Consider the following 26767-nt stretch of genomic DNA (forward strand, 5'->3'; position numbering starts at 1 on the left):
TTTATATAGTGTCAAAAGACACAGGTGTCTGTAATCATGGCCAAGAGTGACCTAATATCATTGAATAATTCTCAAATATTAAAATGGCATATAAAGAACAGCATACAAACCATAAATGGATAGCATACGATCATAGATTCATTTTAGAATCTAGCTTACAAACAATTACAATGGCAAAGTCACAATAATCACAAGAATGGCTTCAGATCAAAGTTTACGTTGAGACCGAAGGGAGCAAGGGTCTTTAAGTTAAAGATCCAGGCAGCCTCTCGTTTTAACAATAAATTATCAAGATCACCCCCTCTCCTAGGGAGGGTGACATGTTCGATGCCAATATAACGCAGAGACGAAATCGAGTGGCCTGCCTCCAAAAAGTGGGCCGCAACTGGATAAGTAAAGTTTTTGCACCTAATGGTGCTACACGTGCTTTGTTTTACCCACATCATTTTTATCACAAGGACAAGTTAGAAGATAAATAACTGCCTTGGTGGAGCATGTAATAACACCTTTGATTGGGATCGATTTCCCTGTTTGTGGGTGTTTGAAGGATCTACATTTATAAGTGCCATTGCATTGAGCACAGCCATTACACTTGTAATTTCCATCCATTTGGGGCGCAAAGAGACGTTGTTCAGGAATATCTTTGTGTGGTAAATCAGAGTGTACCAATTGGTCTCTGAGATTTCTGTCCCGCGAGAATACGACCAAGGGAAGGTCCAACACAAACTGTAGATGATCAAGTGAATTGTCTCGCTAAGAAACAGTTGGCTATATTGAATCTAAACCTGGCCAATGCACATGCAAGTAGCGCATCAGCTGTGCATTATAGTGAATGTACACATGTACAATTTAGCTAGATCATTACTCGAGAAAGACACGTTGCTGTTTAGGATGCATTAATTCAGTACACCCTCTCAATGACATTTTATTCAAGTAATTTTAATCTAAATCTGCGCTGACTAATCAACAGTGTCAAGTTACTTTTCAGTGTGTTCCCACAAATCTGAACCCAGTAATGGTTTAATTTGGTTTATAATACATTGACTTTGGGTTAATTTTAGGTTCTGAATTAAAGGTGAAAATAATTTTGCGGTTGCTGAATATATGAATTTTCCGGTAGTTGAAAATAAATATTTTCCAGATGCTGAAATCTGGTTCATTTTCAGTTCTGAATGAATGTTTTAAAATATTTTCTTTACTTTTTATTTTACTGTACTGTAATGTACTGCATTCTGCTGTGCTCTACTTCACTGGTCCTCAAACCTTTCCTCAGGGACCCCAGAAATTTCACAATTTTGCTGTAGCTCTGAGCTAGCTATTCAAGAGCTTGAGGATTACTTGACAAGATGTGCTAGCTCTGGAATAGATCAAATACAGTAGGGAGAACAAGTATTTGATACACTGCCAATTTTGCAGGTTTTCCTACTTACAAAGCATGTAGAGGTCTGTAATTTTTATCATAGGTACACTTCAACTGTGTGAGACCGAATCTAAAATAAAAATCCAGAAAATCACATTGTATGATTTTAAGTAATTCATTTGCATTTTATTGCATGACATAAGTATTTGATCACCTACCAACCAGTAAGAATTCCGGCTCTCACAGATCTGTTAGTTTTTCTTTAAGAAGCCCTCCTGTTCTCCACCCATTACCTGTATTAACTGCACCTGTTTGAACTCATTACCTGTATAAAAGACACCTGTCCACACACTCAATCAAACAGACTCCAACCTCTCCACAATGGCCAAGACCTGAGAGCTGTGTAAGGACATCAGGGATAAAATTGTAGACCTGCACAAGGCTGGGATGGGCTAAAGGACAATGGGCAAGCAGCTTGGTGAGAAGGACACAACTGTTGGCACCATTATTAGAAAATGGAAGAAGTTCAAGATGACGGTCAATCACCCTCAGTCTGCGGCTCCATGCAAGATCTCACCTCGTGGTTCATCAATGATCATGAGGAAGGTGAGGGATCAGCCCAGACCGACACGGCAGGACCTGGTCAATGACCTGAAGAGAGCTGGGACCACAGTCTCAAAGAAAACCATTAGTGACACACTACGCCGTCATGGATTAAAATCCTGCAGAAAACGCAAGGTCACCCTGCTCAAGCCAGCGCATGTCCAGGCCCGTCTGAAGTTTGCCAATGACCATCTGGATGATTACAGAGGAGGAATGGGAGAAGGTCATGTGGTCTGATGAGACAAAAATAGAGCTTTTTGGTCTAAACTCCACTCGCCGTGTTTGGAGGAAGAAGGATGAGTACAACCCCAAGAACACCATCCCAACCATGAAGCATGGAGGTGGAAACATCATTCTTTGGGGATGCTTTATCAATCTACACACAATACCCCATAATGGAAAAGTGAAAACAGGTTTTTAGAACTTTTTTCTAATTTATTTGAAAAAATTAAACATACCTTATTTACATAAGTATTCAGACCCATTGCTATGAGACTTGAAATTGAGCTCAGGTGCATCCTGTTTCCATTGATCATCCTTGAGATGTTTCTACAACGTGATTGGAGTCCACCTGTGGTAAATTCTATTGATTGGACATGACTTGAAAATGCACACACCTGTCTGTAAGGTCCCACAGTTGACAGTGCATGTCAGAGCAAAAACCAAGCCATGAGGTCAAAGAAATTGTCCGTAGAGCTCCGAGACACATTGGCCTCCATCATTCTTAAATGGAAGAAGTTTGGAACCCCCAAGACTCTTCCTAGAGCTGGCTGCCTGGCCAAACTGAACAATCTGGGGAGAAGGGCCTTGGTCAGGAAGGTGACCAAGAACCCGATGGTCACTCTGACAGAACTCTAGAGTTCTGCTGTGGAGATGGGAGAACCTTCCAGAAGGATAACCATCTCTACAGCACTCCATCAGTCGGGCCTTTTTATGGTAGAGTGGCCAGACGGAAGCCACTCCTCAGTAAACGGCACATCATAGCCCGCATGGAGTTTGCCAAAAGGCACCTAAAGGACTCTCAGACCTTGAGAAACAAGATTCTCTGGTCTGATGTAACCAAGATCTAACTCTTTGGCCTGAATGCCAAGTGTCACTTCTGGAGGAAACCTGGCACCATCCCTACGGTGAAGCGTGGTGGCAGCATCATGCTGTGGGGATGTTTATCAGCAGCAGGAATGGGGAGACTAGTCAGGATGAACGGAGCAAAGTACAGTGAGATCCTAAATGATAACCTTCTCTAGAGTACTCAGGACCTCCGACTGGGGCAAAGGTCCACCTTCCAACAGGACAACGACCCCAGGCACACAGCCAAGACAATGCAGGAGTGGCTTCGGGACAAATCTGTGACTGTCTTTGAGTGGCCCAGCCAAAGCCCAAACTTGAAACCGACCAAATGAGAAGGACTATGCTACAACGAGCAACCGACAGGTAGTCAGGTTTAATCTGAATGGAGTTGTTGTTGAATGGCAAGCTCAACAAAATGCCCTCAACTAGCCTAGTTTGACAAATGTCAGCTAGGTAGCTATCTTAGCTAGCTTCTTACATCGATTGTGAGGCAGTAAAGACGCACTGCCTGATGGGATGATAGACAAATTTGTAAATGCCATAGATTATCTAACTAGTGCACACACCCCACCGTGCCCTGCTGCAGCGTGCACCTTCTCTCCCCAGTCACGCAGGCTGCGCAGCAAACAAGTGTCCAAGTTTAAACAAAGTACATTTAAAAAAAAATAACTTTTTGAAAAAAAATGTCATGATGTTATTTGAGTAGTTAAACTATTTTAAATGCTCATTCCTAGTGGGTAGAATATTGTTTCTTATTACCAGTCAAATTAACTAATGTATAAAATATTGATTACTATGTATAGCGTTAAGACTATAAATGACCAACTACCCAGCGTTGGAGTAGTTAGGTGTATTTCCCTGCTTTTGAGAGGAGCTGGCTCGTAGTTCCTGGAGACTTCCAGCAATTGCGCTAAGCTAACGATGTGCTAGCTTCAACTTCCTTCAAATTACACACAGAGAAATCAAATTGGTATCCATAAGTTCGTCTGACTCTGGGTAAGTAGAAAATAAGGCTTAATTGTCATAAGTCCCTTTATTGCTTACTTATGAGAGGTAGAAGTCCCGTGTGGCTCAGTTGGTTGAGCATGGCGCTTGCAACGCTACGGTTGTGGGTTTGATTCCCATGGGGGACCAGTACAAAATGCACTCACTACTGTAAGTCGCTCTGGATAAGAGTGTCTGCTAAATGACAATTGTCAAATTGTAAATGTAGAAGCACCACTTGAGTAATGAGCCCTTAAGGTAAATTCGCACAGTACGGAGAGGGAAAGTACTGAGCGTAGCGCAGTGTTGCAATGACGTTTTTTGTCACAAAAGGGGCGTCTCCTTGTAAATACTCTCCGGCATTCGTTGTACTACCTGAAAATTTAGATGAGCGTGATCACTCCTTCCGTAGCTGTGGGGACAATGTTGTCGCTTGGTTCCTTGATTTGATTTATTGGCTGTATAGGCTATTAATCCAAGTAGCCTATTTTGCATTGTTAACCAAATATAATCTAAGCAACTGTTCAAACAGTAAACCAAACAACAAGTATCCACCCAAAAAGGTGCTTTGTTTTAAAGTAATGACTAGTGATTCCAGGCTATTGTGAAATGGTCAAACCTGCTGTAGCAACTAGCAGGCCATGTGCTTTTTTTTTGTTGTTGACCAAAACATGACGTTCTATTTTTAGCTGATATCGGAATGAATACACAAGCAGCATATCAAACTGGGATAATGCTTTTAGGTTATGCCGGCAAGTACAAGGGCATATATTTTTTATTTATTCATCTGATTATTTCACATGGCGATGTTGGAAGATAAGAAGGATAGCTACTACTAGCAAGGGGAAGACAACTCTTACTTGTTTCACAAAATTAAATGACAAAAAGAGAAAAAAGCAGTGCTATTGCCCCCTTGTAAATGGGTGTGGGAACGGTAAGGATATCATGTTATCAAAAGCTGTCCGGTGCTTCAAAAATCCCACTGGTCATGTGGTGCCAGGACAACAACCTCTCCCTCAACGTGATCGAGACAAAGGAGATGATTGTGGACTACAGGAAAAGGAGGACCAAGCACTCCCCCATTCTCATCGACAGGGCTGTAGTGGAACAGGTTGAGAAATCCACATCACCAATAAACTATCATGGTCAAAACACACTGACAGCCGTGAAGAGGGCACGACAAAGCCTATTCCCCCTCAGGAGACTGAAAAGATTTGGCATGGGTCCTCAGATCCTCAAAAGGTTCTACAGCTGCACCATCGAGAGCGTCCTGACTGGTTGCATCACTGCCTTGTATGGCGACTGCTCCTCCTCCGACCGCAAGGCACTACAGATGGTAGTGTGTAGGGCCCAGTACATCACTGGGGCCAAGCTTCCTGCCATCCAGGATCTCTATATCAGGCGGTGTCAGAGGAAGGCCCTAAAAATTGTCAAGACTCCAGCCACCCATAGTCATATACTGTTCTCTCTGCTACCGCACGGCAAGCGGTACCGAGCGCCAAGTCGAGGTCCAAAAGGCTTCTTAACAGCTTCTACCTCCAAGCCATAAGACTCTTGAACAGATAATCAAAGGGCTACCCAGACCCCTCTTTTATGCTGCTGCTACTCCCTTTTTATATCACTTTAACTCTACCTACATGTACATATTACCTCGACTAACCGGTGCCCCCTGCACATTGACTCTGTACCGGTACCCCCTGTATATCGCCTCGCTTGTTATTTCACTGCTGCTGTTTAATTATTTGTTACTTTATTTTCTATTTTTTACTTAACACTTGTTTTTAAAGCTTTGATGGCGTAGCAGTCGGACGTGTGTTTAGTCTTGTCCCGTCCTGTCTAGTGTAAGTATAGTTTTCTTAGTTTTTTTTTCTGTATATATTTCGTACATATTTTAATCTCACTTTCCAACTAGAGCTGAATATACTCTCCTGCAACCCGCATCACCCAATGTGGTACAGATCTGCTTTTTCTATACTTTACTTTAGAACCGGAACCCCCATCAGAAGCTAGCCAGCTAACTAGCTACTAGCTAGTACTCAGTTAGCCATTGCTAGCGGTCTCCAAAGCTAACTAGGACACCAGCGCGACATCAACCCAGAGCATATCAGACTGCTTTTTCTCTACCACATCTCCGGATTCCTACCGCAAAGCTCTGAACCTTTACACCGGATCATCGCAACTAGCTAGCTGCAATCAGTGGCTACTCCTGGCTAACGTCTCTGTCCCAAAACAAGCACCAGTTAGCCTTGAGCTAGCCTCGAGCTAAGCCCATCTCCCGACTAGCCGAAGAGGCCCAACAATACCTCTTTTGCCAATTGGCCTGGACCCTTTACTGCCGACACGGAGCCCCGCCGATCCATCACGACTGGTCCGCCGACATAATCGTCCGAGGTGGTTTCAACAGGCTTTTTCGTTGCGACATCGCCAAAGATCCATCTGCTGGCCAAGGCCCGCGAGCTTTCTGAAACGCTGTGTCTCCAGCTCACCTAGCGTACTAGAGCACCTGTAGCATACTCCTGGGCTACAATTACCCGGGCCCACGACCGGTCTGTCGATGTCACCGCATGAAGAGGAATAAACAGACTCACCCCATCGCGACGTCCCCCAAAGGTTAACTCTCTAGCCCTCGCTATCTCCCTGCTTGCTAATTCGGCCTGCTAACGGCTAGCTTGTCTAGCCCGGGCCTACGAACTGTTAGCTTGTTAGCACAGGCCTGCTAACCATCTGAATCACCGCATCCCAAACACTCTGAACCCATCTACTTTCTATCTCTTTTTGATTTTGATTTTGTTTATACCTTCCGTAAACCTGCCTCACCCACTGTGATACGGAATCTCTGTTACTTTTAATTTTTATTTTATTTTTATGACACACTCAAGAACCTCCAGACGCTAACCAGCTAACTAGCTACAAGCTATTTAGTCATTGTTAGTTTTTTTTTTACCTGGATAACACTCGCCAGCCCAGCTTCCCTGCCCATCCACCGCTGGACACTGATCTCTTGGCTACATAGCTGACGCACGCTGGACTGCCCATTAATCACGGTACTCCATTCTGCTTGTTTGTTTATCTGTCGGCCCAGTTGCCTAGTCAACGCCATTTTACCTGCTGTTTGTTGTGCTAGCTGATTAGCCTCGCCCACTGTTTTTAGCTAGCTTTCCCAATTCAACACCTGTGATTACTGTATGCCTCGCTGTATGTCTCTCTCAAATGTCAATATGCCTTGTATACTGTTGTTCAGGTTAGTTATCATTGTTTTAGTTCACAATGGAGCCCCTAGATCCACTCTGCATACCCCTGTTACCTCCCTTGTCCCACCCCCCACACATGCGGTGACATCACCCATTACAACCAGCATGTCCAGAGATACAACCTCTCTCATCATCACCCAGTGCCTGGGCTTACCTCCGCTGTACCCGCACCCCACCATACCCCTGTCTGCGCATTATGCCCTGAATATATTCTACCATGCCCAGAAACCTGCTCCTCTTATCCTCTGCCCCCAACGCTCTAGGCGACCAGTTTTGATAGCCTTTAGCCGCACCCTCATACTACTCCTTCTCTGTTCCGCGGGTGATGTGGAGGTAAACCCAGGCCCCGCATGTCCCCAGGTACCCTCATTTGTTGACTTCTGTGATCGAAAAAGTCTTGGTTTTATGCATGTCAACATCAGAAGCCTCCTCCCTAAGTTTGTTTTACTCACTGCTTTAGCACACTCTGCTAACCCTGATGTCCTTGCCGTGTCTGAATCCTGGCTCAGGAAGGCTACCAAAAATTCAGAGATTTCCATACCCAACTATAACATCTTCCGTCAAGATAGAACTGCCAAAGGGGGCGGAGTCGCATTCTACTGCAGAGATAGCCTGCAAAGTAATGTCATACTTTCCAGGTCCATACCCAAACAGTTTGAACTACTAATTTTGAAAATTACTCTCTCCAGAAACAAGTCTCTCACTGTTGCCGCCTGCTACCGACCCCCCTCAGCTCCCAGCTGTGCCCTGGACACCATTTGTGAATTGATCGCCCCCCATCTAGCTTCAGAGTTTGTTCTGTTAGGTGACCTAAACTGGGATATGCTTAACACCCCGGCAGTCCTACAATCTAAGCTAGATGCCCTCAATCTCACTCAAATCATCAAGGAACCCACCAGGTACAACCCTAACTCTGTAAACAAGGGAACCCTCAGACGTCATCCTGACCAACTGGCCCTCCAAATATACCTCTGCTGTCTTCAACCAGGATCTCAGCGATCACTGCCTCATCGCCTGTATCCGCCACGGAGCCGCAGTCAAACGACCACCCCTCATCACTGTCAAACGCTCCCTAAAACACTTCTGTGAGCAGGCCTTTCTAATCGACCTGGCCCGGGTATCCTGGAAGGACATTGACCTCATCCCGTCAGTTGAGGATGCATGGTCATTCTTTAAAAGTAACTTCCTCACCATTTTAGATAAGCATGCTCCGTTCAAAAAATGCAGAACCAAGAACAGATACAGCCCTTGGTTCACTCTAGACCTGACTGCCCTCGACCAGCACAAAAACATCCTGTGGCGGACTGCAATAGCATCGAATAGCCCCCGTGATATGCAACTGTTCAGGGAAGTCAGGAACCAATACACGCAGTCAGTCAGGAAAGCTAAGGCCAGCTTCTTCAGGCAGAAGTTTGCATCCTGTAGCTCCAACTCCAAAAAGTTCTGGGACACTGAAGTCCATGGAGAACAAGAGCACCTCCTCCCAGCTGCCCACTGCACTGAGGCTAGGAAACACGGTCTCCACCGATAAATCCATGATTATTGAAAACTTCAATAAGCACTTCTCAACGGCTGGCCATGCCTTCCGCCTGGCTACTCCAACCTCTGCCAACAGCTCCGCCCCCCCCGTAGCTCCTCACCCAAGCCTCTCCAGGTTCTCCTTTACCCAAATCCAGATAGCAGATGTTCTGAAAGAGCTGCAAAACCTGGACCCGTACAAATCAGCTGGGCTTGACAATCTGGACCCGCTATTTCTGAAACTATCTGCCGCCATTGTCGCAACCCCTATTACCAGCCTGTTCAACCTCTCTTTCATATCGTCTGAGATCCCCAAGGATTGGTAAGCTGCCGCAGTCATCCCCCTCTTCAAAGGGGGAGACACCCTGGACCCAAACTGTTACAGACCTATATCCATCCTGCCCTGCCTATCTAAGGTCTTCGAAAGCCAAGTCAACAAACAGGTCACTGACCATCTCGAATCCCACCGTACCTTCTCCGCTGTGCAATCTGGTTTCCGAGCCGGTCACGGGTGCACCTCAGCCACACTCAAGGTACTAAACGATATCATAACCGCCATCGATAAAAGACAGTACTGTGCAGCCGTCTTCATCGACCTCGCCAAGGCTTTCGACTCTGTCAATCACCATATTCTTATCGGCAGACTCAACAGCCTTTGTTTTTCGGATGACTGCCTTGCCTGGTTCACCAATTACTTTGCAGACAGAGTTCAGTGTGTCAAATCGGAGGGCATGCTGTCCGGTCCTCTGGCAGTCTCTATGGGGGTGCCACAGGGTTCAATTCTCGGGCCGACTCTTTTCTCTGTATATATCAATGATGTTGCTCTTGCTGCGGGCGATTCCCTGATCCACCTCTACGCAGACGACACCATTCTATATACTTTCGGCCCGTCATTGGACACTGTGCTATCTAACCTCCAAACGAGCTTCAATGCCATACAGCACTCCTTCCGTGGCCTCCAACTGCTCTTAAACGCGAGTAAAACCAAATGCATGCTTTTCAACCGATCGCTGCCTGCACCCGCATGCCCGACTAGCATCACCACCCTGGATGGTTCCGACCTTGAATGTGTGGACATCTATAAGTACCTAGGTGTCTGGCTAGACTGCAAACTCTCCTTCCAGACTCACATCAAACATCTCCAATCGAAAATCAAATCAAGAGTCGGCTTTCTATTCCGCAACAACGCCTCCTTCACTCACGCTGCCAAGCTTACCCTAGTAAAACTGACTATCCTACCGATCCTCGACTTCGGCGATGTCATCTACAAAATGGCTTCCAACACTCTACTCAGCAAACTGGATGCAAACTGGATGCAGTCTATCACAGTGCCATCCGTTTTGTCACTAAAGCACCTTATACCACCCACCACTGCGACTTGTATGCTCTAGTCGGCTGGCCCTCATTACATATTCGTCATCTACAAGTCCATGCTAGGTAAAGCTCCGCCTTATCTCAGTTCACTGGTCACGATGGCAACACCCATCCGTAGCACGCGCTCCAGCAGGTGTATCTCACTGATCATCCCTAAAGCCAACACCTCATTTGGCCGCCTTTCGTTCCAGTACTCTGCTGCCTGTGACTGGAACGAATTGCAAAAATCGCTGAAGTTGGAGACTTATCTCCCTCACCAACTTCAAACATCAGCTATCCGAGCAGCTAACCGATCGCTGCAGCTGTACATAGTCTATAGGAAAATAGCCCACCCATTTTCACCTACCTCATTCCCATACTGTTTTTATACTGTTTTTATTTATTTACTTTTCTGCTCTTTTGCACACCAATATCTCTACCTGTACATGACCATCTGATCATTTATCACTCCAGTGTTAATTTGCAAAATTGTATTATTCGCCTACCTCCTCATGCCTTTTGCACACATTGTATATAGACTGCCCATTTTTTCTACTGTGTTATTGACTTGTTAATTGTTTATTCCATGTGTAACTCTGTGTTGTCTGTTCACACTGCTATGCTTTATCTTGGCCAGGTCGCAGTTGCAAATGAGAACTTGTTCTCAACTAGCCTACCTGGTTAAATAAAGGTGAAATAAATAAAATAAAAAAAGGGCTTGTAAGTAAGCGTTTCACTGTGAGGTCTACACCTGTTGTATTCTGTGCATGTGACAAATAATATTTGATTTGATCAACGGAGTGAAGCTTATAGTAACCTTTTTTAAGCTATGCTGACTAGGTCTGTCAAAGTCTCCCAATGGGCGTTATCTGTCTGTCAGTCTCCACCTCATTAGGTCATGGGAATCATTCTGAAAAGACAGGATATGCCCAGGGTCCTATTCATTTGGATGCGCAATAGACAATGTTTAGCAAATTTATGCTACAGCTTTTTTGTTGTCGAGATACTTATTGGAGAAGTCCAGGTACTCTATCCCTCCTTGTTTCATTCCTAATGAACATGACCCAAGTTGGAACAGGCGACCCAAATCAAGCCATTGCTCTCTCGTTTGTTTTTCCAAACTAGTAATCCGATTGGTATTATGTTTTATTTTGCTTTCCCATAAATGTCTTGAGGGCAGAAGCTGTGTGTGTTTTCTGTTCAGAGCATGAATACGTTGCCTAATTGACTAGATCAATTTGTCAAAAGAACAAATGGTTCCCAGATTAGATTTAGAGAACATGAATATCCTTGTTGCAAAACAAATAGCCGACTGTATACAAAAACAGAAACATAGACCTCATGAATCGTGACAGAATAAAAGTACCACCTACTATTTCAGACATTTTATTTCAGAAATAATACACAGCTTCTGAAATTAATGACTAAAATAGCCCCTACGACAACATAATCATATTTTGCAAGACAACATCAATTAGGAAGCAGTGATTTGAAAAGAATCCTGCTCGCTCTATCGCTCCCTCTCCTTTCTCGCTATCTCCTCTCTCTCTCCTCACCCCCTCCGCCCATGCTACTTGTTTATTTGTTCTCTCGCTCTCCTTTCCTGCTTGTTGTCACCCTGGGGGTTTGCTCTAGCAGCTCTATTGTAGTGCTGGTGACTAGCCAAACGGTTAGCACAGCCCAGAGCGTGTACGTGTGTGCGTGTATGTTTATCGTAGCAGGCGTGACTGTCAGCAGTGTGGTTCTATAGGTGCCCCAAAAGCAGATTCATACATTGGCTAGCGTTCGAGCTAGCCTATTTTCTATTGTTATTACAATTTATGTGCTAACATGGCCTCCAAGAGTTTAGCATAAGTTAATTGAACTATTGTAGTCTTCTTCAATTGTTCACAGAAAATAGAGAGAGCAGTGCAAGAGAGCAAAATTACTTGGCGTTGTCACTGCTCTTGGCACTTTCTTCAAATTGCTCTTTTTTTCAGTGTAGCTCGGCGGCGGACAACAGGTAGGGTCATATGTTGACCATGTCAACTCTTTCCACACTGGAAAAGCAAACCACGGCACATTTTGCCTTCTTGGCGTATCTGTCTGGTTGCACTTGACTGTTCTGTTGGAATATGCCCAATGTGAAGTGAACATCTGCTTGCAGTTGGGTGGTAGTTCATTCAGTAAGGTTGGTTAGACCAATCACTGGTTTGCGCTGGGAGTTTTTAAAAGACCAGCATTGGTCAGAAAAAGTCTAACATGTCAATCCAAAAAGTATACAAATGACAATCACATTTTTTGCACTATAAACTGCCCTATAAATCAAGTTTAGTCCAACTAATGGCTTGTCGTGACGTTAGTTAGAGATCTGTAACATCTCAATCTACGTTACAACATGTCATTACTAGCATCTAATTAGACATAGTCTAAAGGTGGGGAGAACATTAACTTTTCATTGGAAAAAAGTTTATTTCAAGTGGGAAAGTAGTTGGGGCTTTTAGGCTATGTCTTCGTCTGGTTGTAAACCTGTCATTGATGGTGGTTACAGTAATAGTGGTGCATGATCTCATTTAAAGTGATGCAGTAGGAGCCTAAACACCTTCATAGCTATTTGGGTCAAGTCAATCCTATTAGGGGGAACCGTGCTGATCATTAAAAATATAGGCCTCAAACTTCCAAACGTCAACCAAAGTCTTGCCCTACCTGAAGTTGAAAACAACCATTGCAAATTATGGTAATATCACCAATCTCCAGAGATTAAAAAAATATGCTTAAACCATTCATATTCCATGATGGGAAATATCAGTCGTTAATTGAACCAAGAACCTGAGGCTGTATGGGAGAGTCCAGAGCCCATTTTATAATAGTAGGAGCACCAGCAGCGCAGTAATGACCCGAAATGTCACTTCCCTGGCAGCCCGTCACCCTCTTTTATGTCCTCATCAGAGCCAGTCTGGTTATGGTGCCGGAGCATAGCTAACGTTTTGTGCTTTACGAGGTGCTTATTGTTGTATCTGGAGAAAATTCCACGGCACTTCGCGGTTGCTAAATGACCACAGATGTTGTCCTTACCCCTTATGACCCAGTCACATCCTGTTGTAGGCCAAATAACTGTTGAACTGACTTTACAGTTGAGGAAAAGTCCCTGAAACCCGACCAAGAATACCAATGTGAGTCCAAGTCATTAGGTTCGGAAAGCAGCAAAGCACAAACGCAGTGCTGTAGAAACACAAACAAGACTTTTCTGAAGATTTGATCAAACCAAACAGTTTTTTACAGCAGTGGTGTTGTAGCGCTTGGGTGACACTGTTTATTATTGTCTTCTAGCTGTTATCTTGATCATCTCTACTACCACCAATGGTGTCAGCAGCAAAGCCAAAATGGTAGATTTGTAGATTTTGTTTGTTTGAGGAAAAACATTCCTATGATGTGATTTTTTTAAAATTTAATTTTCATTCCCTAGTGTCCTTACCCAATGTGTCTGCATTTCCTTACAAATATCTGTCAATGTACAGTACATCCCTTGAATAATAATGTAACCATTTTTTCACTTCTCATTCAGGTAACGTGGTCCGACTCCTCATCCAGCAATGTCACCAAAACACATCTTGAACTGGAAAGCTTTTTGCTGAAGGTATAAATCACTAACTTATGTTTTAGAAATCCAAATGAAGCTATGATCAGCCTTGCAATCTGTACTGTTCGCTATACCTATTCACATCCCAAATTGACTAAGTTGAAATGGAATTGACCCCAAGTTTCCTACATAGCATCGACTGGATTTTCATCCACTCATAATGAGCAGGGATAATGAATGAGTTACTTAATTAGCTTATATAGTTACTTAATTAAGAGTGAATTACTTAATTAAAATGAACTAAGTCTCACTCTTGTTTTAAAGGTATCTGTTTGAATGGTACTGTACATGACTTGTTAAACCTTGACTCACTTGTCCTCCCCCCGTCAAGCAGCTTCCGAAGGACCAGTCCACCGAGTCGTTTGAAAAGGGCATCCTCCGGCTACTCAACCAGGGAGACCAGTACGAGATCAGGGAAATGGAGGGGAACCTCAAGTGAGTTCTGCTTACCGGCCTGCCTGTCTTGCATTGCATTGTTTTTGTCGTCATTTGATTGTCGGCTACATTTCATGTCAGCATTCAAAAGTGTACAAACTACTAGTAGGCACCCCAGGTTGTCCCGACTTCTGCATGACAGACGACTCAGATTGTGAATTAAAACAGGTGTTGATGTAGTGGAGGCCTACTCTTAACAGACCAGAAGAGCAGTATCAATACTCACACGTAAAATACTTGTAGTCCTCTGTGTCTCAGTTGGTAGAGCATGGTGCTTGCAACGCCAGGATAGTGGGATTGATTCCTGGGATGACCCATGCGTAAACAATGTATGCACGCATGACTGTAAGCCATTTGGGATAAAAGCGTCTGCTAAATGGCAAAGGATATAGAATAGTGTGTGCTGTACCTACTGCAGTGATGCCATATACTCAGCCTAGGCTATACTTACACCCAAGGGATTCTCCTTGGCCATTTCTCATCAGTTCCTTTGAACCATTCGTTGGTGAAATGAGAAACAGTCTCCAAGGAGAGTGTCTCAATTGTTCCCTCTCACTGATGTTGATCTAATTAGACGTTTATCCCCTCTGCTCTTCTGTAACAACATGACTGCATGATTACTTGAACAAAATGTCCTCCTCTGTGTTCTCAGTCAGAGGAATGCAAGCAGACTAGTTCCCTTTTGATTTTTTTTTAGACCAAAACCCTTTGCAATAAGCAGACTGGCTTACAGTCTCCACTGACTGTGTGTGCGTGCGTGTGCGTGCGTGTGCATGGAACATCATCTTGGTTACGTTGAGTTGCAGTGTCTTGTTGTGAGGACAACAATGCCCCCTCCTGGAAACCACTTCTAGTAAGTTTCGTTTTAATGGAAAATGAAAGATTAGAGGGCTATTAACTCAACTGAAGGATAACAATGAACAAACAACACAAGTTTGAAGCATTTATCCTTTGCTATATAAGCCTATTCAAGAATACCTGATGATTGGATTAAAGAAATGGCAAAGTGTATGTTGGCCTGGTCAGTGAAGAGTTGAAACACACACAGGTTCAGCTTTGGTTTCATATCCAGAGGCCAGGGCCAGTTCTCGTCAATCAGCTGGGTACGGCTGGTGTTCCTTCCAGATCATCCAGTCACACCCCTTGTGTCCAATATCTGACCACATTACTGTAACCTGACAACACAGCCACGCAACCGATGAAACAGGTCTACTGTGCCATAAAATTACACATCCATAATTCTAAAAACATATTGAGTTATATGATCTCTATCTACTTGGCCCACTCTCAGGCGCTAGCAAACAGTGGAATGAATTCAGTATTTCTTTCATCAATTGTCCTTTTTGCACTGATATTGCAAAGTTAATGGAATTTGTACTCTGATGCATTTTTGAAGCGGATAGAATTTCAGTTTGACATTTGGGATCCCGCTGTGTTGTGACGGCACGGATCTCCCAATCTGGCTGGCAATTTTACCTTCAGAGAGGTTGCGTGGCAACAAACTACATGCCTAAATTATGAGGTAAACTGAGGAGCGGACCCTGAGGAATGGAATGGATCCTGTTGAAAAGAGCAGAGCCCACATTCATAAAGTCTGAGTAGGAGTGATCTAGGATCAGATCCTCCCTGTCCATTAATCTTATTCATTATGATCTAAAAGGCTAAACTGATCCTTGATCCTTTTGAGTATGGTCCCAGTGCTTCCATGTTAAATTAAAACACCATCCAGCTTTAAAATGTAGGTCAACACTGACACTACAGTCAAGTTATTACTAGTCAACGTATCCGATTCATCCGGTGTATTGGTTCAACGTTTTACCCCACAGCTTTGAGTTCAAATTTGGGCCTCGGCTAACTTGTAATTTTATATTTTTCACCCATATACAAAGGTCTCTTTTTCAAAGAAGTAAAATTGCAAAAATGTTTTTTTTTCTCTTGCCAGGGAGAAGTTTCTGTCGGCTCCACAAGCTTTCCGACAGACAAGCAAGGTCTGTGGCTTCTTCCTGTGTGAGTCCTCCTCCTCCAGCCCCAGCTGCGGCAGATGTAAGCTGTGTGTGCGTGTGTGTGCCAGGGCATTTGACCGGCAGCATTTTAATTTACCGGACATTTAAGAAATTTACCGGACCCATATGCATTGGGTGCGTAACCTGATTAGGTCATCCACCCTTGGTGCTCAGAATGACAGAAATCACATTTAGTTTATGGTTATTCATCTTAACAAAACATGCAGCTCGAGGAGACAATGGCGTGCATTCCATCTTACCAAATTCCGATGCGCAATTTGAAGACGTTAAAATAACTGTCCAAACGGTCTAAGGCATTGCAGTGCTAGAGGCGTCACTACAGACACCCTGGTTTGAATCCAGACTCCGGCCTAAGGCACTGGGGTATAAATAAATAGAATAATTGTCCACATTTACTTTTTCTCAACCGGAAAGACGAGTAACGAACAGCAAAATCACTAGCCTATGTGAATCTACTATCCCCCATAGTAGAAAAGTCGACCTATTCTATTGGTCAGCTTGTCGTTCTGTGCGAGAAAGAAATATCCTATTCCGAACAGACTCTGGGACAGTTGTGGGACGATAGATCCCAAATTCATACAACCAGTAGATCTAGGCTACTTCCCTCAAAAGAAACATTCAAAAGCAAATGAGGCTCATGCAACAGATCAGAACATTTAGCTTAAAATATTACTTCACAGGCCTCGCGGGTGGCGCAGTGGTCTAAGGCACTGCAGTGCTAGCTGTGCCCCCAGAGATTCTGGGTTCGAGCCCAGGCGGCAGCGACCGAGAGGCTCATGGGGCGTAAGACGTGCCTCAAACAGGTTCCAAATATGTTTTCAAAATGCATATACTGCCCCCAGCTCCTTGCAAAGTGGTGTGTGACATTCTGAAGTCTGCCTTGTTGCCTATGCACTTGAATAGCGAATGAAGCGCGCTTCAATTACCAGTCAGCCATTGTTTTTTACATGTGATTGCATTTACAATTGTTCCGCAATGATTGGGCTTATAAAAGCACATGTTTCACTCCAGCAGCAACAAACAGCTGTTTCATGAGCTGTAGCAGCAGCTCTCACGCTACATCAACTGATATTTTGATCACTGAATAGGATAAAAATGCATTATTTCTCAATTCGCCCAGACAATTGGCCGGCATCCAATTTATCGGCTTTTAATATTTATTTATTTTTTGGGGGGGGGCTATTACCGGCTAACGGAAAGTGTGTGTGTTTATACATATGTTGGGATACAGGCTCAGAGACGTGCCATAGAGCAGTGCTAAAAGTGCATGTGGTGGTGGTGGGGACTAGACTATTTCAGGTGTGAATTAGGGCTGGGAATTGCAAGGGACCTCACGATACAATATCGTCGGGGCATGGACTCTACAGGGTGTCACAAGCATTCCACAGGGTTGCTTGAACATGTTGACATCAATGCTACCCACAGTTGTGTCTAGTTGGCTACATGTACTTAGGGTGGTGGACCATTCTTGATACACACAGGAAACTATCGAGCGTGGAAACTCAGCAGCGGCGCAGTTTTTCTCCCAAACCGGTGCACCTGGCACCTGTTACCATACCCCGTTCAAAAGCACTTAAATCTTTTGTGTTGCCCATTCACCCTCTGAATGGCACACAAACTCAATCTATGTCTCAATTGTGTCAAAGCTTAAAAATCCTTCTTTAACCTGTCTCCTCCCCTTCATCTACAATGATTTGAAGTGGATTTAACAAGTGACATCAATAAGTAATCATAGCTTCCACCTGGTCAATGTATGACAGGGAAAGAGCTGGTGTTTATGTTTTGTACACTCAGTGCATGTCTGCTGCAAAAAGAGAACATTAGGATACAAGTGCTGAAAACATGTTGACTCGCTATTTAGTAATTTAGCAGACGCTCTTATCCAGAGCGACTTACAATTAGTGCATTCATCTTAAGATAGCTGGTGAGACAACATATCACAGTGGTATTGTATATTCCCTCAATAAAGTAGTTATCAGTAATCAAAGTGTGTGCTAGATTGACCAAGCAGGACATTAACAGAAACAAGTTATTGAAACAAAATAGTCTGCTATTATTGTGGGAACAAGATGGAGAACAAGCCATAGGGTGAAAAACACAGGGGTTTTGGCGCAGATACACCCGACTAGCGCTACATACACTTGAAGTCGGAAGTTTACATACACCTTAACCAAAGACATTTAAACTCAGTTTCACAATCCCTGATATTTAATCCTAGTAAACATTCCCTGTCTTAGGTCAGTTAGGATCACCACTATTTTAAGAATGTGAATGTCAGAATAATAGTAGAGAGAATGATTTATTTCACCTTTTATTTCTTTCATCACATTCCCAGTGGGTCAGAAGTTTATACACTTAATCAGTATTTGGTAGCATTGCCTTTAAATTGTTTAACTTGGGCTACATTTTTTGGGTAGACTTCCACAAGCTTCCCACAATAAGTTGGGTGAATTTTGGACCATTCCTCCTGACAGAGCTGGTGTAACTGAGTCAGGTCTGTAGTCCTCCTTGCTCGCACACGCTTTTTCAAGTCTGCTCACACATTTTCTATAGGCTGGAGGTCAGGGCTTTGTGATGGCGACTTTGTTGTCCTTAAACCATTTTGCCACAACGTTGGTAGTATGCTTGGGGTCATTGTCCATTTGGAAGACCAATTTGTGACCAAGCTTTAACTTCCTGACTGATGTCTTGATGTTGCTTCAATACATCCACATAATTTTCCTGCCTCATGATGCCATCTATTTTGTGAAGTGCACCAGTCCTTCCTGCAGCAAAGCACCCCACAACATGATGCCTTCACCCCCGTGATTCACAGTTGGGATGATCTTCTTTGGCTTGCAAGCCTTCCCCTTTTCCCTCCAAACATAATGAACGATGATCATTATGGCCAAACAGTTCTATTTTTGTTTCATCAGACCAGAGGACATTTCTCCAAAAAGTACGATCTTTGTCCCCATGTGCAGTTGCAAACCGTAGTCTGGCTTTTTTATGGCGGTTTTGGAGCAGAGGCTTCTTCCTTGCTGAGCGGCCTTTCAGGTTATGACGATATAGGACAAGTTTTACTGTGGATATAGATACTTTTGTACCCGTTTCCTCTAGCATCTTCACAAGGTCCTTTGCTGTTGTTCTGGGATTGATTTGCACTTTTCGCACCAAAGTACGTTCATCTCTAGGAGACAGAGTATGTCTTCTTCCTGAGCGGTATGACAGTTGCGTGGTCCCATGGTGTTTACAATGGTGTACTATTGTTTGTACAGATGAACGTGGTACCTTCACGCATTTGGAAATTGCTCCCAAGGATAACCAGACTTGTGGAGGTCTACATTTTTTTCTGAGGTCTTGGCTGATTTCTTTTGATTTTCCCATGATGTCAAGCAAAGAGGCACTGAGTTTGAAGGTAGGCCATGAAATACATCAACAGGTACACCTCCAATTGACTCAAATTATGTCAATTAGCCTATCAGAAACTTCTAAAGCCATGACATCATTTTCTGGAATTTTCCAAGCTGTTTAAAGGCACAGTTAACTTAGTGTATGTAAACTTCTGACCCACTGGAATTTTGATACAATGAATTATAAGTGAAATAATCTGTCTGTAAACAATTGTTGGAAAAATTACTTGTGTCATGCACAAACTAGATGTCTTAACCGACTTGCCAAAACTATAGTTTGCTAATAAGAAATTTGTGGAGTGGTTGAAAAACGAGTTTTAATGACTCCAACTTAAGTGTATGTAAACTTCCGACTTCAACTGTAAATGACTAAAACCAGATATGAAGTATTTAGAAAAGATAATGGAGCAATATATTTTCATCTTTGAGAACTAGCAATCACCAAAATAAAACGAAACATTCAGGGAGAATCTAAAATTCAAAGAATGTCATGGCATTGATTTTGCTATAATGTTTGAGTCACTCAGAAAGCACAAGAACAAGCCATGGCAAAATGTGTAGAATTCCAGGAAATTGGCTTTAAAACTGAAAATGTTGTCGTCGGGTAAGAGGATGGCCTATAAAAGCATGCCATTGGCCACACCCACTACCAAGCCCCCACTTTGCCACCGCTGCTGAAATAAATCCTAGGGGAAACACTGCAAGCAACACAGTGAAAATTGTGTAGGCTACCTGTATGTTTTTCATGGGGCGCGCTCATAAAAAATCTAAACTATTGTTTTATTAACATTCCGAATGTCATTATCTATCCTTGTATTTAGCTAATTTTAGAAAAAGCCTTTTAAAATATGTCTTTGTTATTTTGATTAAGGCTCTTGCAAGTAATCGAATACTAACATCTGTTCGGATATTCAAATAGCCGTGCCCATCCCTAACTTGGAGTCAAAGTAGCGATATAATATCGTCCCCTCACCCATAATCACATGGGCATGCAGATGACATACAGTACCATCCATGGCCATGCCGTCATTCTTCTAAATCATGTCATGGATCACGATACATCATGGCACATTTGCCGTCCTCCTCAAGCTCAGCTCATCCATATGTTGCTCCATCCCTCTCTCCATGGCTGAGGCTGGACAGCAGGATGATAAATAGGTCCCCCAGGCACCTGTTCGGGGAGAAGCGCTCTCGGAAGGCCCCTAAATCATCCAAAATCAACAGACTGGGGCTGCTATGGAGTGGAGGGGGGTTGAGAAGGCCCTGTGGATAGAGTGTGTGTGTGTGTGTGTGTGTGTGTGTGTGTGTGTGTGTGTGTGTGTGTGTGTGTGTGTGTGTGTGTGTGTGTGTGTGTGTGTGTGTGTGTGTGTGTGTGTGTGTGTGTGTGTGCGTGCGTGCGTGCGTACTCTAATCATACCGTTTGTATACGTGAACATATACAAACACATGCCTTGAGGTGGGCTCTAGGCTGTGTGTGTGGGCGCGACTCACCCACAGCTCCCTAGCCTTCCCGCAGAGTAGCTGTACATTGACACCCAGGTGAGGTGAGATGAGCGATGCGGGCAGCACGATGCCCTGGCAGGCCCAACAACAGGATGTACTGTTCAGAACTGGGCCACGTCACCATGGATGTGTCCCAAATGGCAGCTCATAAGTCAGCCTCAGGACTACTGTACTGGCACTACAGAGGAATACCACTGACCAATGGCTATCAATCCACCTCTTTTTACCCATCCTCTTTCTCTCCGCCACTCTATGGATGCATCTCGAATAGCACCCTATTCACTATGTAGTGTACTACTTTTGACAAGAGTAGTGTTTTATATGGGGAATAGGCTGCCATTTGTGACTCAGTCTTCGTCATATTCTCAGTTGGATGAATTGTGCAACCCCATAACAGGAAGCATTAGATCAGAGGAGGCACTGAAAGCTGTTAATGTGGCTCAATTTGACACTACATTTTCTCCTTTTTGGTTAATCCTGTAAATGTCAGTCCCTTTATCCCTCTCCAACCTTTTGTATTATAAACCTAGCTGTTTTTGGAACGTCCTTTGAGCAGCCAAATCTTTAACAGCACTGTAAAAATGGATTAGGCACAAATGTTCCACAACCTAAATGAAACGGGTTCCATTTCGTACCCTCAGAGCAGGATAGAGGGGAAACAAGAAGGGAGAATTCAATTTGTGGTAACAAAACGCATCAGTGACTCTGGAGATTTTATTAGAGGGTCCAGCTAGCCCTAGATTTATGGATGAAGGGAGAGTGGAAGAGAGGGAGGAAAGGAGATATGGAGGGAGTGTGGAGGTGTTGATAGACCATTGGCCAACACCACCAGTTACTGCCAATAATATTTTACTAGGCAAGTCAGTTAAGAACAAATTCTTATTTGCATTGACTGCCTAGGAACTGCCTTGCTCAGGGACAGAACGACAGATGTACCTTGTCAGCTCAGGGATTCGATCTAGCAACCTTTCGGTTACTGGCCCAACGCTCTAACCACTAGGCTACCTGCCACTTAGTAGAGTGTTGCCTGGATGTCTTAGTGACCTTACTGCAATGCAATTACTGTCTATGAAGGATAGGATATGTTAATGATTATGCATCATGTAGCTGCATGGGAAACAAGCATATCTCCCCATACTTCCCCTTAATATCAGAGACATCAAACTGACTTGTCAATGCTACTTCGTTGCCAATACCTACACTCCCTACTGTGTCTCCTACTGAAGCCATCTGGCATCAGAGGCTACGTCCCAAATGACTCCCCTTTCCCTATGGGCTCTGATCAAAAGTAGTGCCCTATATAGGGTTACCCTGCCCTACCTGAGAGACGGTGGCAGGTGACAGCAGATGGCTGACAACCTAGGTGGGAGAGGCAGGTGTAGGGGACCCGATCGAGTGTCCGTGTCACCGCAGAGTGATCCACACAGAAGGGCTGAGTGATCAACAAGGCCCAGATGGTAAAGGAGAGAAGGAGAGGGTGACACATCCCATAGAGAGACAGCTCCGATCAGGTGCTCCATGATTAACAGCAGTGTTTCTCCTAGCTCGACTTCCCCTACTTGTGATGTTGTCTAAAAGACTTGACTTGATGTGTCATTGTACTAGTTCACATTAAACTAATAGCAGTTTTCGACTGGGCAAGTCATGACATTTTTCCCCCCAATTTCGTGATATCCAATTGGTAGTTAGTCTCGTCCCATCACTGCAACTCCCGTACGGATTCGGGAGAGGCAAAGGTCGAGAGCCATGCATCCTCCGAAACATGACCCCGCTAAGCCGCACTGCTTCTTGACACACTGCTCGCTTAACCCGGAAGCCATCCGCACTAATGGGTCGGAGGAAACACCGTACAACCGGCGACCGAAGTCTGCGTGCGCCGCCCAGCCCATTACAACGAGTCGCTAGAGCGCAAAGGGACAAGGACATCCCGGCCTGCCAAACCCTTCCCTAACCCAGCCGCCTCATGGGTCGCCCGGTTGCGGCCGGCTGCGACACAGCCTGTGATCAAACACGGGCCTGTAGTGACGCCTCAAGCTTTAGACCGCTGCGCCACTCGGGAGGCCAAGTCATAACATTGTTGTTATACGTGGAATTAGACTGTGTGTGTGTGTGTGCCTCTCTTTCCAGTTAACCCTGTGGTCCTAGGGAAGCCATACAAAGAGGACTGCTCAGAGGCATCCAGCCAGGAGGAAGGTGTGTGTGAGTACCCCATACCCAACCTGCTTCACCCCCAAACCCTGTTCACCCCACACCCTACTCATTCCAACATGGTTAACCCCTTAACCCAGGTCAACCTGAAGCCCACTCCCCTCATCCCAACCCTGTTTACTCCCCAGTTCAGAGGCAGAATCTAGAAAAGTGTATTCTGGGAGACTAAGTAGTTTTGAGTTAGCCAACACCTTAACTGGTGGGAAGAGAAGTGAGAGTCGTTGATTTGAAGAAGGGTTGTTGCAGATACCTTTAGCCTAGACTATTCCTCGCAAGGGTTTGCCTAAACTCCAGTGAAAAGCCTGTGTTATGTCACATAGCTCGCCAGCTAACCATGTGTGAACCAGAAATATAAGGCACTTATACTGCGTCACATCTCTGTTTTAGGTGTCTATTAATTTAGTTTGAACTGAGCAAGGGGAGGGGAAGGGAGGAATGCACATGATTCTTTCTCTGGCTCGGCAGGGCAGGAGAGGAAGTCCTGTACTCCAGGACAAACAAGTAGCTCTATGTTGCTAACTTCTGTTTATTTTGGTCGGATGCTCGGAAAGCCTGGGCTCTCTTTCTTTCTCTCTCTACCTATCTATCTCTGTCTCTCCTTCTCACCCTCTGGCTCATCTCTCTGTCACTCTCCCTCTCTTACTCTCTTTCTCTCTCCCTCTCTCTCTTCCTCTCTTCCATCCCTTGCATTTCGAGGCTATATGTTGCCCGTTGTCCGTGCACTGGGCTCACAGGCTAATCACAGGCCACAGTGCATACACTCACTGCAGGCTTAGCTAAACCAATTAATGTCCTATTAGTATAATAACTTATGTCATAAAGCATTACAACGTTCCTCACTGAGGACAGCACAGAAAAACGTGTTGCTACTGACTGATAAAGATGGAAATTAGTTTGTGAACTGAAAAGTTGATTTAAAATCGTATTGTTCTTGTCAACTAAAGATAAATGAATAAATAAATGTCTCTACCCTTCAGATTTGGAGCCGTACGTTCAGGGGCATCGGAAGAAACATGGCAGCAAGAGCCCCAGCCTTAAGTAAGCACCCTATTGTCTTAATGTAACAGACGTCACGTAGCTTCCTTAACAAGTACTACTTTCCTCACACCGAGGCTCGAACCCAAGACCTCCACCTTGCAAACACACGGGACTGCTCTCCTGAAGTGTTTTACCAGTCACATGTCCATCTCCCCACCTAATGAATGAGGGTAGCGTAACCTGATCCTAGATCTGTGGTTAGGAGTGACTCCTCCTTCAAATGAGTAGCCCCTACCACCCCAGTGCAGATCTAAACAAGTGCCAATAGTTTTGTTTCTGAAGACATGAAAATTATTCTCATTCCGCCTCTCCTTTTCCCAGCATTCCCAATGCCAAAAGTTCCCAGGGGGAGAGCAGTCGGAGGGGGCCCCACGGTTCGGAGCACAACGGCCTGCCAGACTGGAGGAGGAAGAGCTGTACGCTCAAACCCAACCAAGACACCTCTGGGGGGCTGGGCCCAGAACAGGTGAGACAGATGGAAAACAAGGCTACATCCCAAATGGCACCCTATTCCCTTTATAGTGCACTACTTTTGACCAAAAAACAATGAATTTAGAGTTAACGCTAAGCGATTGGGGCATTGTTATTTAGATAGTTTTGTATCATTGTTTACAATGTATGAACATACAGTACATTCTGATTGGTTGTTTTTGTTGTTGACTTTGAAAATGGCTCCTCGGGAACATTGACTGACAACCCTGGATTACACAGACAAAGTAGTTCATGTAGACCAGGCAGACATGTTACATTTCAAGATGGCTGACACATTGCTCCACTGCTCCACTTTAGCCTGTAATGAGCAGCATTGTTCCTCAAATGCAGTGTATGATATACCATTTTGTAGCTCTGTGTCTCTGCTTTTATCCAATGGGCTCCCGAGTGGCACAGTGGTCTAAGGCACTGCATCTCAGTGCAAGAGTCACTACAGTCCCTGGTTCGAATCCAGGCTGTATCACATCCGGCCATGATTGGGATTCCCATAGGGCGGTGCACAATTGGCCCAGCATCTTTCAGGTTTAGCCGGGGCAGGCTGTCGTTGTAAATAAGAATTTGTTCTTAACTGACTTGCCTAGTTAAATAACAAAATTAAAAAATATTTCACATTTTGCTTCTTGAATCATGGCGATCGGTCGTGTGTGTGTGTGTGTGTGTGTGTGTGTGTGTGTGTGTGTGTGTGTGTGTGTGTGTGTGTGTGTGTGTGTGTGTGTGTGTGTGTGTGTGTGTGTGTGTGTGTGTGTGTGTGTGTGTGTGTGTGTGTGTGTGACTATACTTTTGGGGACCAGAAGTCCCCACAAGAATAGTAAGCAAACAAATATTTGACCAACTGGGGACATTTTGTTAGTCCCCACAAGGTCAAATGCTATTTTTAGGGGATTTAGGGTTGGGAGCTAGAGTTAGTTTTAGGGTTTGCAGCTAGGGTTAGGTTTAAGGTTATGGTACGGGTTAGGTTTATGGTTTAGGGAAAATGGGATTTAGTATGGGACTGAATTGTGTGTCCCCACAAGGTTAGTTATACAAGGGTGTGTGTGTGTGCGTGAGGTCACACCCCTCAGCAGCAGTAATAACATGTCTAGCTCAGCAGCAATAGGATTGCTATCAGCGTTAGCCAGAGTGAAGCGCTGTGCCCTTTGACCCCTCCCACTATAGCTCTGGGTCGGTGTCCAGCACCGCCTCATTCATGTGCCCCTCATCATGTGACAGTGGGAGGGGTGTGCCCCTCATCATGTGACAGTTGTGTAACAGGCAGCAGCACTATGGCATTCCTGCTCTGGCACATGGTATTGTTGGAGCTATAGGTTTTAAAGACACAGTCTGTAGATGTATTTTCTCCTGTGGTTGTATGAGGAATATAACATGATATACCAACCCACCTCCTTGAGAGCTAACTGAGTATACAGGCTTGTATCATTGAATGTTCCGTTGTCTGAATATATATTTTTCCTGTCTGCAGAATCAGGACAGTGAGAAGAAGAGCAGCCACCCTGCCACCAAGAGCAAGCCACGAGCACTGGGACCAGACAGGTGATCACTATTCCCTATATAGTGCATTATTTGCATTATTTATGCCCAGGTCCCATAGGGCTCTGGTCAAACGTAGTGCTCTATGTAGGGAAAAGGGTGCCATTTGGGATGCATCCTGTATCAATATTCAAACCTGACTTGCGGTTGAATCTGCTCATAATCTATCATCGCAAGACAGTCAGTCACCATCACTCGCCTTCTAAAAGGGTCCTAACATTGACTGACATTTAAGAGACTTCCCGATTCAGACATACTGCCTCAACACTGAGCCGGCTGACCATACAGTTGCTACGTTGTGATAAGTGCTTAGCACGCACTGAGCACTCTGACAAACATGGCCATGACAGGTACGACAGGCTCGGGAAACGAACGCTAAAACAGTGTGACTG

The 26767-nt window shown here is 44.4% G+C and overlaps 1 protein-coding gene across 3 annotated transcripts in view; it reads left to right on the forward strand.

Annotated features, from left to right (window-relative positions):
- LOC124039682 (zinc finger CCHC domain-containing protein 2-like) overlaps window positions 1–26767 on the forward strand; it is a 65648-nt gene that overhangs the window by 34545 nt on the left and 4336 nt on the right. For 2 of the 3 annotated variants that reach the window (XM_046355905.1, XM_046355907.1), the window contains exons 4-10: window positions 13682–13753; window positions 14091–14191; window positions 16134–16234; window positions 23238–23309; window positions 24296–24356; window positions 24678–24822; window positions 26308–26378. In XM_046355905.1, the coding sequence (XP_046211861.1) occupies window positions 13682–13753; window positions 14091–14191; window positions 16134–16234; window positions 23238–23309; window positions 24296–24356; window positions 24678–24822; window positions 26308–26378 (623 nt within the window). The remainder of the gene's footprint in view (window positions 1–13681; window positions 13754–14090; window positions 14192–16133; window positions 16235–23237; window positions 23310–24295; window positions 24357–24677; window positions 24823–26307; window positions 26379–26767) is intronic. The other variant, XM_046355906.1, reaches the window with a different exon arrangement.

This window comes from Oncorhynchus gorbuscha, linkage group LG07, assembly GCF_021184085.1.
Source record: "Oncorhynchus gorbuscha isolate QuinsamMale2020 ecotype Even-year linkage group LG07, OgorEven_v1.0, whole genome shotgun sequence".
Classification (NCBI taxonomy): Eukaryota; Metazoa; Chordata; class Actinopteri; order Salmoniformes; family Salmonidae; genus Oncorhynchus; species Oncorhynchus gorbuscha.